The sequence below is a fragment of the Protopterus annectens genome, chromosome 8.part0, assembly GCF_019279795.1.
Source record: "Protopterus annectens isolate FY-2018-M chromosome 8.part0, PAN1.0, whole genome shotgun sequence".
NCBI classification, from domain to species: Eukaryota; Metazoa; Chordata; order Ceratodontiformes; family Protopteridae; genus Protopterus; species Protopterus annectens.
The window spans coordinates 588,801,549-588,817,345 of record NC_056741.1 but is presented as its reverse complement, the minus strand read 5'-3'; the positions used below and the strand labels follow the sequence as shown (position 1 = coordinate 588,817,345).

General features: G+C 44.3%; 1 protein-coding gene across 6 annotated transcripts in view; it reads right to left on the bottom strand.

Moving 5' to 3' along the window:
• Positions 1–15,797, bottom strand: part of PBXIP1 (PBX homeobox interacting protein 1) — a 495,209-nt gene that overhangs the window by 72,725 nt on the left and 406,687 nt on the right. For all 6 annotated transcript variants that reach the window (XM_044080087.1, XM_044080088.1, XM_044080091.1 and 3 more), the window contains one exon: positions 7,925–9,471. In XM_044080087.1, coding sequence (XP_043936022.1) covers positions 7,925–9,471 — 1,547 coding nt within the window. The remainder of the gene's footprint in view (positions 1–7,924; positions 9,472–15,797) is intronic.

The following is a 15,797-nucleotide window of genomic DNA, read 5'->3' as shown; positions in this document are numbered from 1 at the left end:
ACCAAGCTGTCAGTATAAGGGTTGTTAGATTGGGGTGAGTCAGCCCCTGTGGATGGGAGATCAACATTGGGGATGGATTGAGGATCCAGGGTTGATCTAGCAGGTGAGGCCAGAGGAAGGGGAACCAGACTTGTCGAGGCCAATATGGAGCAATGAGGATCACTTTGCTCTTCAACTGTCATGCTTTCTTCTGAAATTGGGAGATGAGGGGAAGAGGAGGATAAGCATAAAGAAGACCCGTGGGCCAAGCGTGGACTAGAGCGTCTCTCGGTGACTGTCCCTGAGGGGGGATCAGGGCAAAATAGTTGCACTTGTAGTTGGTTGGGGAGGCAAATAGGTCGCAGCAAGGCTGGCCCCAGCGGTTGAAGATTCTTGCCGCTATCATAGGATTGAGGGACCACTCGTGAGGCTGCAGAATGCACCTGCTCAATTTGTCCGCTATCACGTTGGAACTCACAGGAATGTGTGTTGCAATTAGAAAGCGGTTGAAAGCTATCGCACTTTGCCACATTCTCAAGGCCTCTCGGCATAATGGGTAGGATCTGGTACCCCCTTGCTTGTTGATGTACAAGACCACTAACATGTTGTCTGATAGGATCACAACAGCCCCTGACGGAAGGATAGAATGAAATGCTTGCAACACTATTAGCACTGCCCTCAGTTCCAGGACATTGACATGCAAAATGCCTCTGTCTCCGACCAGGTGCCTTGGACCAAGTTTCCCTGGCATAGTCCCCCCACCCCATCAGGGAAGTGTCCGTGGTCACCGTGGCTTTTGGTTGATGGGGGCTGAAGGGGCGAGACCATTGTTGGCAATTTTGAGACGTCCACCAGAGTAAATCTTGCTTGCATCTCTGATGTTACACTTATTTGAAAAGACAAAGGGTGTTGTAGAGGGTACCACTGAGTGAGAAGTCACCACTGAAGGAGCCTCATGTGGAATCTGGCTACAGGACAATGGTGACCAAGGCTGCCACTGACCCCAAGAGCTGGAGTATAGATCAAGTGGGAGATTTGTGGTGACAGAGCAGCGGTTGAACCTGTTGCCATGTTCTTTGAAGCCTGTAGTCCAGAAGAGATGCTGTGCAATTTCTTGTGTCCAACAGAACCCCTACAAATTCCAGAGACTGAGCTGGAGTCGTGTTGGACTTCTCCCAGTTGATAGTGATTCCCAGGCTTTGTGGTGTGAGGGGAGTATAGTGCAGGTTTTCTTCCAGCAGAAGCTTGGTGGGGGTGGTGAGGAGACAGTCGTCTAGATATGGAAATGCCTAGAATCCTTGAAGTCGCAAGTGAGCAATAACCACTGCCATGCATTTGGTGAACACTCTGGTGGCTGTACAGAAACCGAAGGGCAGAGCTCGAAATTGGTAGTGACTGGCTCCTATTCGGAAGTGGAGGTATCTTCTTGAGCATTTGTCCATTTTTATGTGGTAATACGCATCTTGAAGATCTACAGAGTACACCCAATCATTGTCTTCCAGGAGAGGAAGGATAGACTGAACTGTGACCATCCGGAATTTCTCTGTTTTTACAAATTTGTTCAGTGTGCTGAGATCCAGATTGGTCTCCAGTCCCCTGTCTTTTTTTGGCACTAAAAAGAATCTTGAGTAAAAAACAGATCTTATGCGGTCTGAGGGGACCGTCTGGATGACTCCTCTTGTAACAGCTTTTGGATTTCTTGTGCTGCTGCTTCCCTTTGACTGGGTGGAACATCGGGTAATACTCTGCATGGGACTGGACAAAGAAGAAATTGGATGCGATAACCTTTGGATATTATCTGTTGTACCCAAGAGTCAGTGGTTATATTTCACCAGGCAGCGGGGTACAAGGAAAAATGACCCCCGACTGCTTCCAGAGGCGAGCAGTTGGGCAGCACTTCAGGAGAGTTGATAGGGTTGGTCAGAGAACGAATATCTGGAACCTTGGTTTCGCGGACCTCCTCTGCCCCGAAAAGGGTATCTTCCATTGGAGTTTCCCCCTCTGCCTCTAGGGGAGAACTTGGCACGTGCGTCTCAGAAAGAGCCCTGTGATTTCCTGTGCCACATCTTCCCACTCCTCTGATTTCTGGAGTAGAATCGTTGAGGAATGGAGTGTGTGACACCAATGACAGATAGGGTCTTGCCATCTTGTTCACACCTTGCCAGCGTATCTTTCACTTTAGGGCCAAACAAAGAAGCAGCCTCGATGGGGGCGTTCATGAAGGAAGCCTTAAAGGAGTCCGCAAAGTCGCAAAGGTGCATCCAGGCATGTCGTCTGGAGACTATACCCGCTCATGTCACTCTAGCCGCTCTTTCCATTGCGTGAGAAATAAGACACATGGAAGAACTGGAAATGGACTCTAGGGTGACTATCTGAAAAGCCATGTTGTCATGGACCTCATCAGTAATGCTCCTGCCAAGGTTTCAGAGAGCTGGTTGATAAGATCCCTCTGAAGCCTGGAAAAGTGTGCCAAATAGTTCAAAGACCTTACAACGAAGGTCGATGAAGCAAACACATGCTTCCCAAGTCTGTCCATCACCCGAGACTCCTTGTTGGGCAGATGGAAAGAACGTCTTTCTTCTGCCAAATCCTTCTTAGTTGCAGCCGCTACCACCATAGCATCTACTGGAAGACCTCGTGACCAATGTGGGTGCTCAGCTGGGGGCGATAATATTTTTTCCGGTCTCCTTGGTATTGCTTCCAGGGTGTCAGGAGCCTTCCATGTGAGCTGGACGAGCTCATCGGCCGCTGGGGGTAGGGGGCCAGGCACAAAAGGACTGCAGGAATACGGATTCCTCAAAGGAAGGATTAGAGGACTTCCAGTCACCCCTCTAAGGATCTCGAGGATGTCACCAAAGGACACCTCATCAGACAGTGACTGCAGGAATACGGATTCCTCAAAGGAAGGATTAGAGGACTTCCAGTCACCCCTCTGTCTAAGGATCTCGAGGATGTCACCAAAGGACACCTCATCAGACGGTGACCGTGGAGACCCTTCCCAGTCATCAAAATCCTTATCTTCAGTCTACGACTCCTCAGTGGAGTCCATGTGCTTCCTCTTGCATGACGCTTTGTGGGGTACTTCCTCAGTGGGAGGTTCTGGGGAAGACTGCATAGAGGGGGTCTCCTGAGTAGGAGAAACCTGAGGCCCTTGTGCCCATTGTCCGGTGGTTGTGGCGCGTGACAGTTGCGTCACAGAGGGAGGAGAGTACTCCGACATGTGGGGTTTACCAGCAGAGGCAAGTGCCCTCTCCATGCCCTGGAAGGCCGGCCCACCCAAGGAGGAATAGGAGCTCGGAACAGAGCATGACAACCTCAGAACCGGGGTCACACCCAGCCCTGACGAGCTGACCCCCAGACCAGGAGTCTCAAGAGGATTGCGAACCATGAGAGAGGGAGGATTCCTGGAGGGTGCCATAGAAAAAATCGGTGTGGAACCAGGAATGCCCTCCCCCATGGCACAGCCACTGGCCTGAGAAGAGCCCAATGCCCACTGCACCGAAGGCCACAGGGACAACTCCAGTGCCAAAGTGAGATTCACTATTGGAGTTGGAGGAAGGGAGGCTGCTGTCGGAGTAATAGGCTTCGATACTTGGGTGGAAGTCGAAGGAGGAGTGTACGTTGGCATTTGAGGAGCTATACGTTCACCTAAAGGAGGGAACGTGGACTTCAATGGGTGAGACAGACCTCCGGCCACAAGCAACTGGTCAACAAGCCGCAACACATCTTGCTCAGAGAGGCTCCTGGTTGACCTCGTAAAGAGACCTGATGGCGAATCTGGCCTTTCTAGACAAGGACTATATTGGCTACCAACAAATGGATCCAAAGAAGGAGAATACTTGGTCCTTGCTAATTTGAGAGATGCAGAGCCTGGAACCGAAGACGTCTGCAACGAAGAAAATGGTATGGAAGTAGTCTGTGCTGACGTCAGCACCATAGAAGTTGAAGGTGTCTGCACTGTAAAGGCAAAAGTCTGCCCCGATGGGTACAGTACCATCGAGGAAAGTGTCTGCACTGGTAACAAGGATGGTGCCGAGAAGGACTGCACCAAAGAACATGTCGGTGCCGAAAATGTCTGCACCATGCCAAATGGGACTCTACCTGCATGGACGGTGCCGGTAAGGGCTGCAACAGAACTGTCGGAGCCGTAATTGTCTGCACCAGGAACTCCAGTGTCGGTGTCGATAAGGAAGACATGGCTGGAGCCAGAATCATTTGGGGCGGTGTCGAGCCTGGAGCCGACAGGGTCACAGGTGGCAGCGCCAAAGTAGTAATCAATTTCACCTTTTTATGAGTCGACTCCCTACGATCTCCAGTGGGAGAAGAAGCGACCTCGACGAGGAAGAAAGCCTTTTACGAGGTTTAACAGGAGGGGGTGAGCCTTCCGACCCAGAAATAGCCTCACAGAAAGGATATTTGAGAAGACCTTTCAGTATTAATTTATTCATTCTCTCGTTAAGAGTCCTGGTCGAAAAATTTCTACAAATCCCACATGGGGGATCCACAGTAAGGTGGGAGACATTCAGACAGTAGATGCATAAGTCATGGCCATCGGAAAGCAATAACTTACAGCCACAATCCTTACACTGCTTAAAACCAATGTTATTATTCTTATCCGACAAAATGATGTGGAGAAGAAGAACAGTACCAAAAAGAGGAGGAAAGGCTACCCAAAGGGGTGAGAAGAGAGGAGGAAGGATTACCAACGATGATAATGAAGAATTACCTCAAAGGTAACAAAAGGGTAATAAAGGGGAGAGAGTCTTAAGTATACGATAGGGTAGGAAAATATTAGTAGAAACTGTTTGAAAAACTTTAAAGTAAGAACAATGTATAAAACTTTCAAAAAATTAGACATTTAGCTGAAGAAAGTGGCTTGACACGGCTGTACAGCAATGCGGCAAACAAGATCTGGGGTAACGGAGCACAGCATTCTCGGTATGACCTTGGCTCGAGAGTTTTTGGCTGACGCAAGCTTGATATTTGGCCAGCTCGGTTCCAAGGACAGAACCGATAACCCATCAATAAGGAATGAATGAAGATTAATAACATCAGATCATAAATTACAGAAGGTAACGAAAGTCTATAATGCCGTAAATTGGAGATATCCCTTTAAGCAAAATAAAAAAGTGGTTCTAGCTGTACCAATGTAGCAGAGTAGTTCCCGGAGTCCTGGGTGAGATATATTTTAGAGGTATGTAAGAATGAGGACGTGATAACTCAATTGTGACAGGTTATTTGTATATTTATACAGTTGTTGGAGACGACGGTACAGTGGGGTTAAGTGAATTTTCCCTTTTTCCCGCTGTACTGCAATCTCAGAGTTGGTATGTATCAGTAGCGGGGGTATGGGGGGGTGCACGGGAGCTTGCCCCCCTGCATATTGTAATGTAGTGTGTTTGTTGTGTCATGTTTTATTGTTTTTTATATAGTGTAGTCCATTGAAATGGGCTTCGTTAATGTAGGCTTCTGTAATTTAGGTTTTCATTAAAGTTTGGTTTCCGTTGTTTGAGTTTGTGTTTGTAACATTCGGTGGATCGTACTTTTACTTATTTGCAGTGGTGATGGACAGGTTGACAGATGAGATTAGACAGGAGGCCCCGTGGACTATGATGTTTGCAGATGATATTGTGATATGTAGTGAGAGTAGGGACCAGGTTGAGGAGACCCTGGAGAGGTGGAGATATGCTTTAGAGAGGAGAGGAATGAAGGTCAGCAGGACTAAAACAGAATATATGTGTGTAAATGAGAGGGAGGGGTAGAGGAATGGTGAGGATGCAGGGAGTAGAGTTGGTAAAGTTGGATGAGTTTAAGTACTTGGGATCAACAGTTCAGAGTAATGGTGAGTGTGGAGAGGTGAAGAAGAGAGTACAGGCAGGGTGGAATGGGTGGAGAAGAGTGTCAGGAGTGATTTGTGACAGACGGGTACCAATAAGAGTGAAAGGGGAGGTCTACAAGAGGGTAGTGAGACCAGCTATGTTATATGGGTTGGAGATGGTAGCACTGTCGAAAAGGCAGGAGTCGGAGCTGGATGTGGCAGAGTTAAAGATGTTAAGATTTGCACTGGGTGTGACTAGGATGGACAGGATTAGAAATCAGTATATTAGAGGGTCAGCTCAGGTTGGAAAGTTTGGAGACAAAGCAAGAGAGGCGAGACTGCATTGGTTTGGACATGTGCTGAGGAGGGATGCTGGGTATATTGGGAAAAGGATGCTAAGGATGGAGCTGCCAGGTAAGAGGAAAAGAGGAAGGCCTAAGATGAGGTTTATGGATGTAGTGAGAGAGGACATGCAGGTGGTTGGTGTGAAAGAGCATGATGCAGAAGACAGGAAGAAATGGAAACAGATGATCCGCTGTGGCGACCCCTAACGGGAACAGCCGAAAGAAGATGATGGTGGATCGTACTTTTGTTAATAGAAAGTAGATCCATATATATCTATCTATATATATATATATATATATATATATATATATATATATATATATATATATATATATATATATGTACTCGTATACATATACATAGATGCATGCATATACACAGACACATACAATTTGTATACATGTGTAAGTGTACATTAATACACAACATATATACATACATATACACAAAGGTTTACTTTAATGTGTTTCAGTTAGTAAACTTAAAGGACATAACCCTTGACTTCTTAATCAACATGTGCTCACCTCCTGTGCATCACTGTATGTGATTCAACACTGCATCTGTGATGTATTCTATGCAAATGATTAAAAACTCCTGCTCCAAACAGAAAGAAATATAACATGTACTGAGAGCAGGGAAAAATGGGGATGACACCTCCTTTATGACATATACAGACATGCCATCATACTAGTATAGAAACCAGGATGACACTGTGGCTCTCCTACGAAGACCATTCTGGCCTGTACTCGGTAAATGTCAGACTTAGTCACAGCATATGTTGAAGATGACTGCACAAAGTGTCATCATTAAATAGAAAGATGTATACTTGTATGACTTAAATGTAACAGAAAACAGCAGTAATAATAATATTACAAAACATCATGAACTCAATGTTTAATCACAGGGTGTGAACACAGGAGTCAGAGAAGAGAAAAAAGCAACAGGAAATGGAAGGCTTAGTTGAAGTAGTGAACTGATAAACAAGAATGTAACTATACTGACAGACACAACATCAACAAAATAAGTTAAAGCACAGCGAAGGAAACAAGCAGCAGGTAAAACACAGTATGACAGAAATAACAGCAATTTTAAGAAGTTTTAAACTATTTTACCAACAAATACTTTTTCCAAGCAGTTTTCATCCCTCTACATAGAGTGCTTGATCATATTCTCAGTTTATAAGACAGTAGCTTCTCCTACCTTCTTAGATCCATCCCCTGTCTTAGCTATTTCCCACTCTGAAAACTAGAGTCAATCCTACAACAGCAAGAACATACCTTCAACACTGCATTGTGAAAATTATGTCAGTAATCAACTCATTTAAACTCATGCCACCAGCAATAGGTGGAAGAGTTTCAGTGTTGTATCACCAACATGTGAAGTTTCTCAACAAAACAAAATTGCTTGGCCTACTACTGTTAACTGTAGAAAACAGCATTATTCCTTTTTTAAAGGCATGATAAATGGTATTCTGAGACCTGGAGATATGCTAACAAAGTTAATATCTTGTATACATAATGGTATGTGTATTGACATTATCTGTGTCATTGTTCTATAGACAGCATATCGGAAGGAATAATCTGCAAGGATTCCAGTTTTTTGACTAAAATGCCCTACAATGTGATGGTTTACAAACAGGAAAGGAAGTCAGCATCAAGTGAACAATATTACAGCATAAAAAGAGCCAACATACGACAGTACTGTGGAGTAAGTTCACCAACTTGTATGCTCTTGAGAAAAGTGGTGCATTAAAATGTGTACAGTCTGTGATTTTTCTCTTACCTGCTTCTTACAGCTTCTTCTCCAAAGAAATGACTTAAGACTCGGTTATCAAAGTCTTCAACGGCATCATCATTTCCATGCTCCTTCTTAGCAATATCTTCCAAATAGTCTTCTACATCATCAATAAAATCTTTAAATCGCATTTTGTCATGCATGAAGATCCCTTCATCAAAGAAGCCACTAAGGAAAGCTTCTAGGTCTGCCAGGTACTTCGAGCCATTCATCTTCTCCAAGTATTCTTTAGTAAACTGAGCAAACTCTTGTTGTTTCACGGGCTCAAGTGCAACATCAAACAAGGTCAGGCCTTCTTTTTGAGCACAGTCAGATACTCCCTGGCAGTCTTGAGGAACTCTATAACGATGATCAGAGATCACCTTCCAAAATTTGTTATGATCATGGTGGCGATGTTTGGGAACCATGTCACTCTGGTCTTCAGATTTTTCCCAGAGCTTTTTCTTTTGGTTGTCTTCAAAGTCTTTGTAAAACTTGTTTTCCCCATCCTTTTCTACTTCTTTGTGAATGTGGTAGTGATCATGCTCCTTCTGATGCTTCACTCCTGCAGTACGTAATAAGTGAGCTTTATTTGTGTTATCTGTCTGATCATGGTACCTCCTTTCACCATATTCTTTCTGTTTCACATAAGTATTAGTTTTTTTCTCTTTCCATTGCTCACTTCTTTTATCCCATCGCCTTTCATAGACTTTATTTTTCCAGTATGCAGGATTTTCAGTCTTCCAACCATCTTTTTTCTCCTTCCAATCATCATAACTCTTACTTCTCTGTTCTGTACCTCTTTTAGGAGTCCCCTTTGACTGCTTTTTTCCCTTCCACTCTTCATATTTATCCGTCCATTCTTTGTGATTTCTGTTTTTTACCTTCTCTTCCCTCCTACTAGGAAAATGGCCTTTTTCTGAGTCTGAGAATTTCTTCATCTTTTCAGAAGACTGGCCAATTGGTACTTTGGTTGTATCTGTAGTGGTTTCTCTTTTGTTTTCAGACTTGACAGAGGTTTCCATTTTACTTTGTTCTGTGGTTTGAAAATACTTCTTTACCCACCTGTCTGACTGTTGAATCTCCATGGCAAGCTTCTTTTCCATTTCTGCTAGCCCATCTCGGAGCTGCTGCTGGTCACCTCCTTCAGTTGTTGGAACACCTTCTGCTGTTAAATTTTCTAGCTCTTGCTTCACTGATTCTACCAGCCTTCGTTGCTTATCTAGCTCTTGACGAAGCATCTGAGATTCGGCCATCAACACTTCCTTCTGGGTTAAAAAACCCTCGATTTGTTTCTTCCCCAGATTCAGCTCTTCTTTAAGCTTTTGGTTTTCAGAGTGAAAGACCTCTGCATCTATGCTTTCCCCTTCTAGTGACCCAAGTCTCTCTCTCAAGAACACCAGTTCCTCCTGTAAGTTAAACAAAGCAGTCTCTTGCTGTTTCAGTGAATCCTTAAGAAGCACATTTTCCTGAACAAGAATTTGCTGTGGAGCATCTTGTGTCAAATTCTCATCTTCATTCTTCTTCATAAGTGCTTCCAGTTCTGACTTTTGAGTCTGCAACAAAGGAAGCAATTATTAATATTAAACAAAACATATTTTGCCTTTACATCAGATAGACTTATTCTTTTATAAGAACACCCCGCACTCTGCCCAGACTTCCTTTATCCATCATCTATCTTTACTAATTCTCTATCCATGATTCCCAATTAAAAGAGGAGACACTTACACATTACAGCATCTCAAAGAACTTGGCTTTGTGGTTAAAGAGCTTATGCTACAACATAGGTGAGCAGTTAGGACTCATTGAAAACGCCGCAATCTAAGTAAAATGTGACTGTTTTATTAAAATACGTTTACTTCAGATATACCAACTCCAGCACTATGATGGGTCTATACCACCAAAGTGTCCTCACCAAAATACAGAGACTTGGACTTCCAAGATGGCTGCACACTGAACATAATTTCTGCTCCATGTGAAAACAGAAACTGAGAAAAAAGACTAGTGAAAATTGTAAAGGTAAAATTCAGTTACTGGCTAGTAGATACACTGCGTGGATGTCAACAAAGAAAATGTTTGGAGAACTTGAAAGAAAATCTATCAAAAAAGTGAAGAAAAAACACTGCCTGAAGAATCCTGCAGCTGTTCAGCAAAAAGCAGTTGAAGTTTCAGCTCTGGTTCAAGAGATGGCTTTCAGAAATTTAGAGGAAAAACATAAATCAGATGTAATCTGAGGTGATTAAAATAAACAAAACATTTATGGAATATAGAAACTCAAATAAAGTAGTAGCACCCTGCAGCCACCCGTAGAAGTTCCTCCTGGATAGTCATCTCAGTTGCAGAAGCCGATCTCGTCCCCGGTCCGCTCGCTGATGTCAGCCTTCATTGCCCCGGATGTCTGTTGGGACTCGGTGCCATCTATATTTGGCCGACTCCCAAAATCCCCAGTGTGTTTTGCCCCAGATGCCAGAAGCAGATAGGAAGGCCCAAATATTTCTAAATAGATCCCCATGTTTCAAAAAGGATGAGGTAACCCTAAAATAAGCAATCAGCGTACAAAGGAGGGACAAACAACACATTGTACTAAGACTCCCCACTGAAGGCCCTGCATTTTAAACGCCTGGGTACCAGTGGCTATGGGGAGGGGAAGGAGGATAAATGCAGATGCTATACAGTTCGGACATCTACTTACTATGCAGGGTACAAACTGCACTAAGGGGATGCATCTGGATGCATCAGGCCTGTTACAGCAATAGCCAGTAGTATGCCAGTAGCCATAATATGGAGGAGAATTAATGTTATGGTGCGTCTTGCTAAATTGCAGTGCAGCAGCAAACTCCTGCTCGATAGCCACAGAATGAGGCAAATTGTAATGCTTATTTCCTGTGGGCGGATCGAGGTCCAGCCAGCCCTGTCAATAATTTCTTTGATAGCCACAGTAACAGGCTGTAGTGGCTTTCCACCTTGTAGAATGAGGTCTTCGCTGCCCAATTATTGGTCCCTTTCTTCCTAAGTCATTTCTGTCAAAAGTTGAAGTCAGTCTTCTATGCTGAGATTGTTCTGCAGTATATATTGTTTTCCTCTCTTGGTTGGCATAGGCTTTTAAAAGTTAAGTGTCTTTCTGCTGCTTGGTTCTGTCCAAGAAAAGAGTTGTCTTGCACATCTTAGGTAAGGTCTTTCCCTCTGTTTTGTGGGTTGGGAAAGAAGTTGGGAGACCGCCTGAGGGATACTCTCTGATGGTTTAAGGGCATAAATGTTGGATTAGTCCTCATGATGGGTAGTTCTTGGTGGAAGATAAAGTTGGTTTAATGGCCCCACTAGCTTGTAGTTCTTTGTGTGACCTTGTTGAGTGAATTGCCAGTAGGAAAGCTGTTTTCAAAGTTTTAGTTGCAGGTTTGCTGTTCTTGTTTTTGCTCTCGAAGGGTGTGTGTGTCAACTTTTGGAGTACGAAGTTTTGATTCCAAGCTGGTATGGGTGGTTTGAGGGGAGGTCTTACATTCTGGATTAAAAGAGTATTGGATGGAAGAGGGTGGAAATGTATCTTAGGAAAGCCGTATTCTGCCAGTTAGGCTGATGAAGTAGCTGTATTGAAGCAGGACAGGCCTGAATGGAGAAGTTCGCCGTGGATCTTCCAGGATGTTTAACTCCAATATGTTTCCTTCTATGTTTTTCCTTCTTTCCTTCTTCTTGAAGACCTGCCTTTTCCCTTTCCAGCTGCCGTTCTTATTTAATGTTGAAGTTCTGCGTGCTTCCAAGAATAAAGAATTACAGGTTGGGATCAAAGTTTTCAGGTTTGCAAGCGATGTTAGTTGCAAGGTTTGCTGGTCTTTTCAGGAGTGATGTATGGTATTGTAGTTGTTCTGCTGTGGAGTAGTGCTGCATCCTCAGTCTTGCCACATTTTGTTCCGAGACAAGTATCAAGAGAGTGGCTCCTCCTTTGTTCCTTGTAATTTTTGGAGCTCACTGGAGGTGGGAATACATAAACTGTCCTGATTTTTAGGAGTTTAAGTCCTTCCACTTTTATGGTAGTGGGTGAAACTGTTATGCCCTTCCATAGAAGGATTGGTGATTGTTCCATGCTAGCGGTAAAATGTCCTCATAGCAGGCAGATTTTGCACATGTGATTGTGAGGATGCAATGTGCAGGTGCCATTAAGATGTACATCTATTGTGTCATTCCTAAGATGTCCGCTAGAGTATTTTTCTTTTCCTAGGCTGATATGTCTTTTTGTGGCACCGTGTGTTAGAGGTTCAGGAGTCCCAATATTCAAAGTCATTCTGCATAGAGGTATGAATGAGTGCCTCCCACAGTTGTAAATGTATTCTGGTGTTGTCTGTCACTTATCAATTGCTTGTTGGATGTGCCTTGGTCTGAACTTTTGCCTGTTTGTTTTTATTTTGTGTACCACATGAGGTTGATGTGCAGGTCCTTGGAATCCTGTGTTTTGTCTCCAGCATTTCTTTGTAGGTTGACATAAGCATATGATCTAAAAACACAATCCCCTGTAATGGTTTGTCCAGTAGGCCTGTCTGTCCTAGGGTCTGAAGCATTTGCTGTAGATGTCAGTTTGCCTATTGGAATCTGAGAACCCTTGTATGGAATTGGGCATTGGGACATTAAATTCCTGTCTCTGTAGTTCTGTGGAGATAGTGTGGGCCCTGGCTGTAGTCACCTTCATTAAGCATGGCATTAGGAAACCAAATTAGTTTTCCTCATATGTATGCCAAGGCCATGTTCACAAAAATTATGGCTTTTTGCCATGAAAGTTTAGGCAAATTGAACTTTTCTGCTGTTAATTTTTTTCTGTTTGTTAGGGTTCAAGAAGCTTTCTCCCACTTGTGACATGTCCGCTCAGTAGAATGCCTTGTTCTCACTGGTATTGTCCTTGCCTTTGTACCTTGTAGTTGTTTGGGATGTTTGTAGTCTTGACTCATGTAGATGATCAGTGTCCTGATCTGTTTTGTATTTGTTCCAGACTTGACAAAATCTGCCAACTTGTTTTCCTGCAATATGAATAGCAGGCAGTCGTCCATATATGGGTAATGCGTAACCTTCTGCAGTCTGCATATGCGAATACTGATGGTGGTGTGTAATGATGAATACTCTGAGTCTTAGACATCTAAAAAAAGCAGTGGATCGCTGAGGCAAGTATTATGTTTTGAAGACGTGCAGGTATGCCTCCTTGAGATCTGCAGACATGCCAACAGTCCTTGCTGTCAGATCAGAAGACACTGCCTTTGGGCATGCCCAGCATTTGCTTTAGTTATGCCTCCTAGTATTTTGGAAGGACAGGACAATGATGCGTATCTTTTTATGCGTCGAGAACTGCCAACCCTTTTTTTCCTTGAAGACAGGCATCTGGCAGAACCCTTCCTGTTTCTGCTGCAGGTACTTCTCCATTAGCTCATCTGTTTCATAACTTTAATATCTGTTGTAAAAGATTTTTTGCATTCCTCTTTTAGATGTGGCATGTGGGAAGTGGAATGGTAACCTTGATGTATAATTTCCTTAATTTGCATTGATTTTGTTATCCGGCCTGTAGTTGTTATGTGGCGCCAGTTCTGCATCGCCTAGTGAGCCTGGTAGGCTGCTCCTAGTGCTATTTGCCTGAGTACTTATCTTTATGTTGCAGTGGTTGCAGTTGAGTGGCAGAAGTAGCTGTTGGCTGTGTTCAGCTGTGTTGTTACTCACCTGTCACTCCCTCGCACCCTCTGGAGTGGTTTTTCTTGCCTGGGGAAACCTTATTCCCTGCCCTTGAAATTCAGAGTCACAGAAAGGACCAATTCTTTCTACAGTTCCTGCTAAACCTAACCTGGGGGTTGAACCTGCACATCTTTTCCAGTTATTTGCCTTTTCTTCTTTTTTCTTCAGGACCAGCTGGGGGCAGTGGCCAACAAAACAAAGAAACTCCATAGAGCATCTATGCATTCAGTTTTAACATTTTGCTTGCTCCTTGCTTGCTCTTTAGCCATGCATGCCTCTTTATCACTGTGCCAGTCATGCATGATCCTAAATGGCTGAATGCATCATAGCATCAATTTTACATTTTGGTTACTAACTGTATGTTGTTTATTGTACCATTTCATTTCTACTTCATATCAAGAGATCTTCATAGTGGTTAATTTTTAATTTTTTGACAAGCATAAACTCTTGGTAACCTATCATGTTGTACTGGTAGTTTGAAAAAGCTCTAGCTGAGAGAGTAGCTGAAGTGTATACCTTTTACTTTTTTCTGTCTAGCTGATCCAATGGCTTTTCCATTAGGAGTAGGGTTTTTGGCAACTGCCTTGGGACCCTGGGATATTGTTTCCATGGGGTTTTGGGGGGCCTGTAAAGGTTGTAAAGGTGTTGATGAGTGCTGTGTAAAATCTATCTAAGCTATGTAGGGGCAGGGCTGGGGGTAAGGAGAGTGGAGTCTGAGCATACTGGACATCAAAAGGCCAGTATCTACCACAGAAACAGGAGGAGGCCCTGCCGGGCCTGCTGGTTGTGGAAGGTTGTGAAAGGTTCTAAGTCTTTTCTGAGAATTCAATTCTTGTGCATTGAACTGCCTTGCTCACGCATACAGGTTTCCCCAAAGGAGAATTCTTCTGAGCTGGAGGGGCTGGAATGGATTGGATTCTGCGCAGCATCAGAATCCCTCGACTGAGGGGGGCTCTGGCTGGTCAGTATCTCTGTCTTCTCTGCAGAAATCACCTGTAGAGGGGCTCAGGGGGGGCTCCTGCCTAGGTCTCTTATCTCTGGGGGGCCCTGTCCCCTGTCATGAGTGAGTTGAGATCCTCTAAAAAAAACTTCCACCTTGAGAGCAATGGTGAGATTTTTGGAGAACCAGAAGAGGGCCCTGGTTGAGGGTGGTTTAACAGGCAATGCGATTTGGCAGGACTCTGTGGCCTTAGGCCCGGCGAAACATGGATGCTGCTGGGCCTAGGAGGCCTAGCAGCACCATCGCGCTGGGGTAGGAAAGAGACATCCAGGAATGTGGTGCTGGCGTTTCCAGTGGGTGCAATTCAGAGAGCCGATTCAAGAATTGTAGCAGGGCCCCAAGAGTAGAGATAGATTCTCGCTGTACCTAGATTGTTTTCCAACTCGCTCGCCCGGTTTCCAGCGGTTTACCTTGCTTAGTTTCAGCGGACGGCAGCGCCCGTCTTTGAGTGCTGTCTCCTTTTTGGTTGAGGCAGAAACCGGACCCGGAGTGTCCGACTTAACATTGTGGGCAAAAGTGGAAACAAAAAACTGTTCTGTAACGACCGACCGGCCCGAAGCGTTGCCGGGTTGCGAGAAACAACTAAGGCCAGGCTACGGAGCATTGCTGCAAACACCTAGAAAAGCAGGAAGTAAGAATGGTAATTTATGACAGGCGGTTTTCCCATTAACAAAACAATTATTAACTTTTCGGCACAGGCAAGAGGGAGCGAAAGAGTCTCAACGGGCATTTAGAGGTCTAAGTAGTCAATAGTAGAAAAATGAAAAAACCGACCGACCCACCTCTGCGAACCCTTTCTGCTTGACGCTCGGCGGCAAGAGAAACTGAGGAAGAGATGCTGAAGCTGACCCGAAGTATGGCCGAAACCAACAGAGATGGATGAAGTGGCGACATCACATCAGGCCGGACCGACGGACCGGAATCGGCCCGACGGCCGGGCTGCTGAAACAGACAACCCAGCACCTTGTGACTGTGTTGAGATGCATCCATGAAGGACATCAAAACGTTGAAAAACAGAAGCTTTAACTGGCAATTCAGATAAACTGATAAAACTGCAAAAATCAGAGTATGAAATGAAAAAAAGGCTGGTTGACTATGAGGTTTCTCAAGAAGAGTTGTTCCAAAAATCAGAGTTAGAAGACAGAGCAAGGACAGAAAACCTGAAATGTTCTGCTGTAA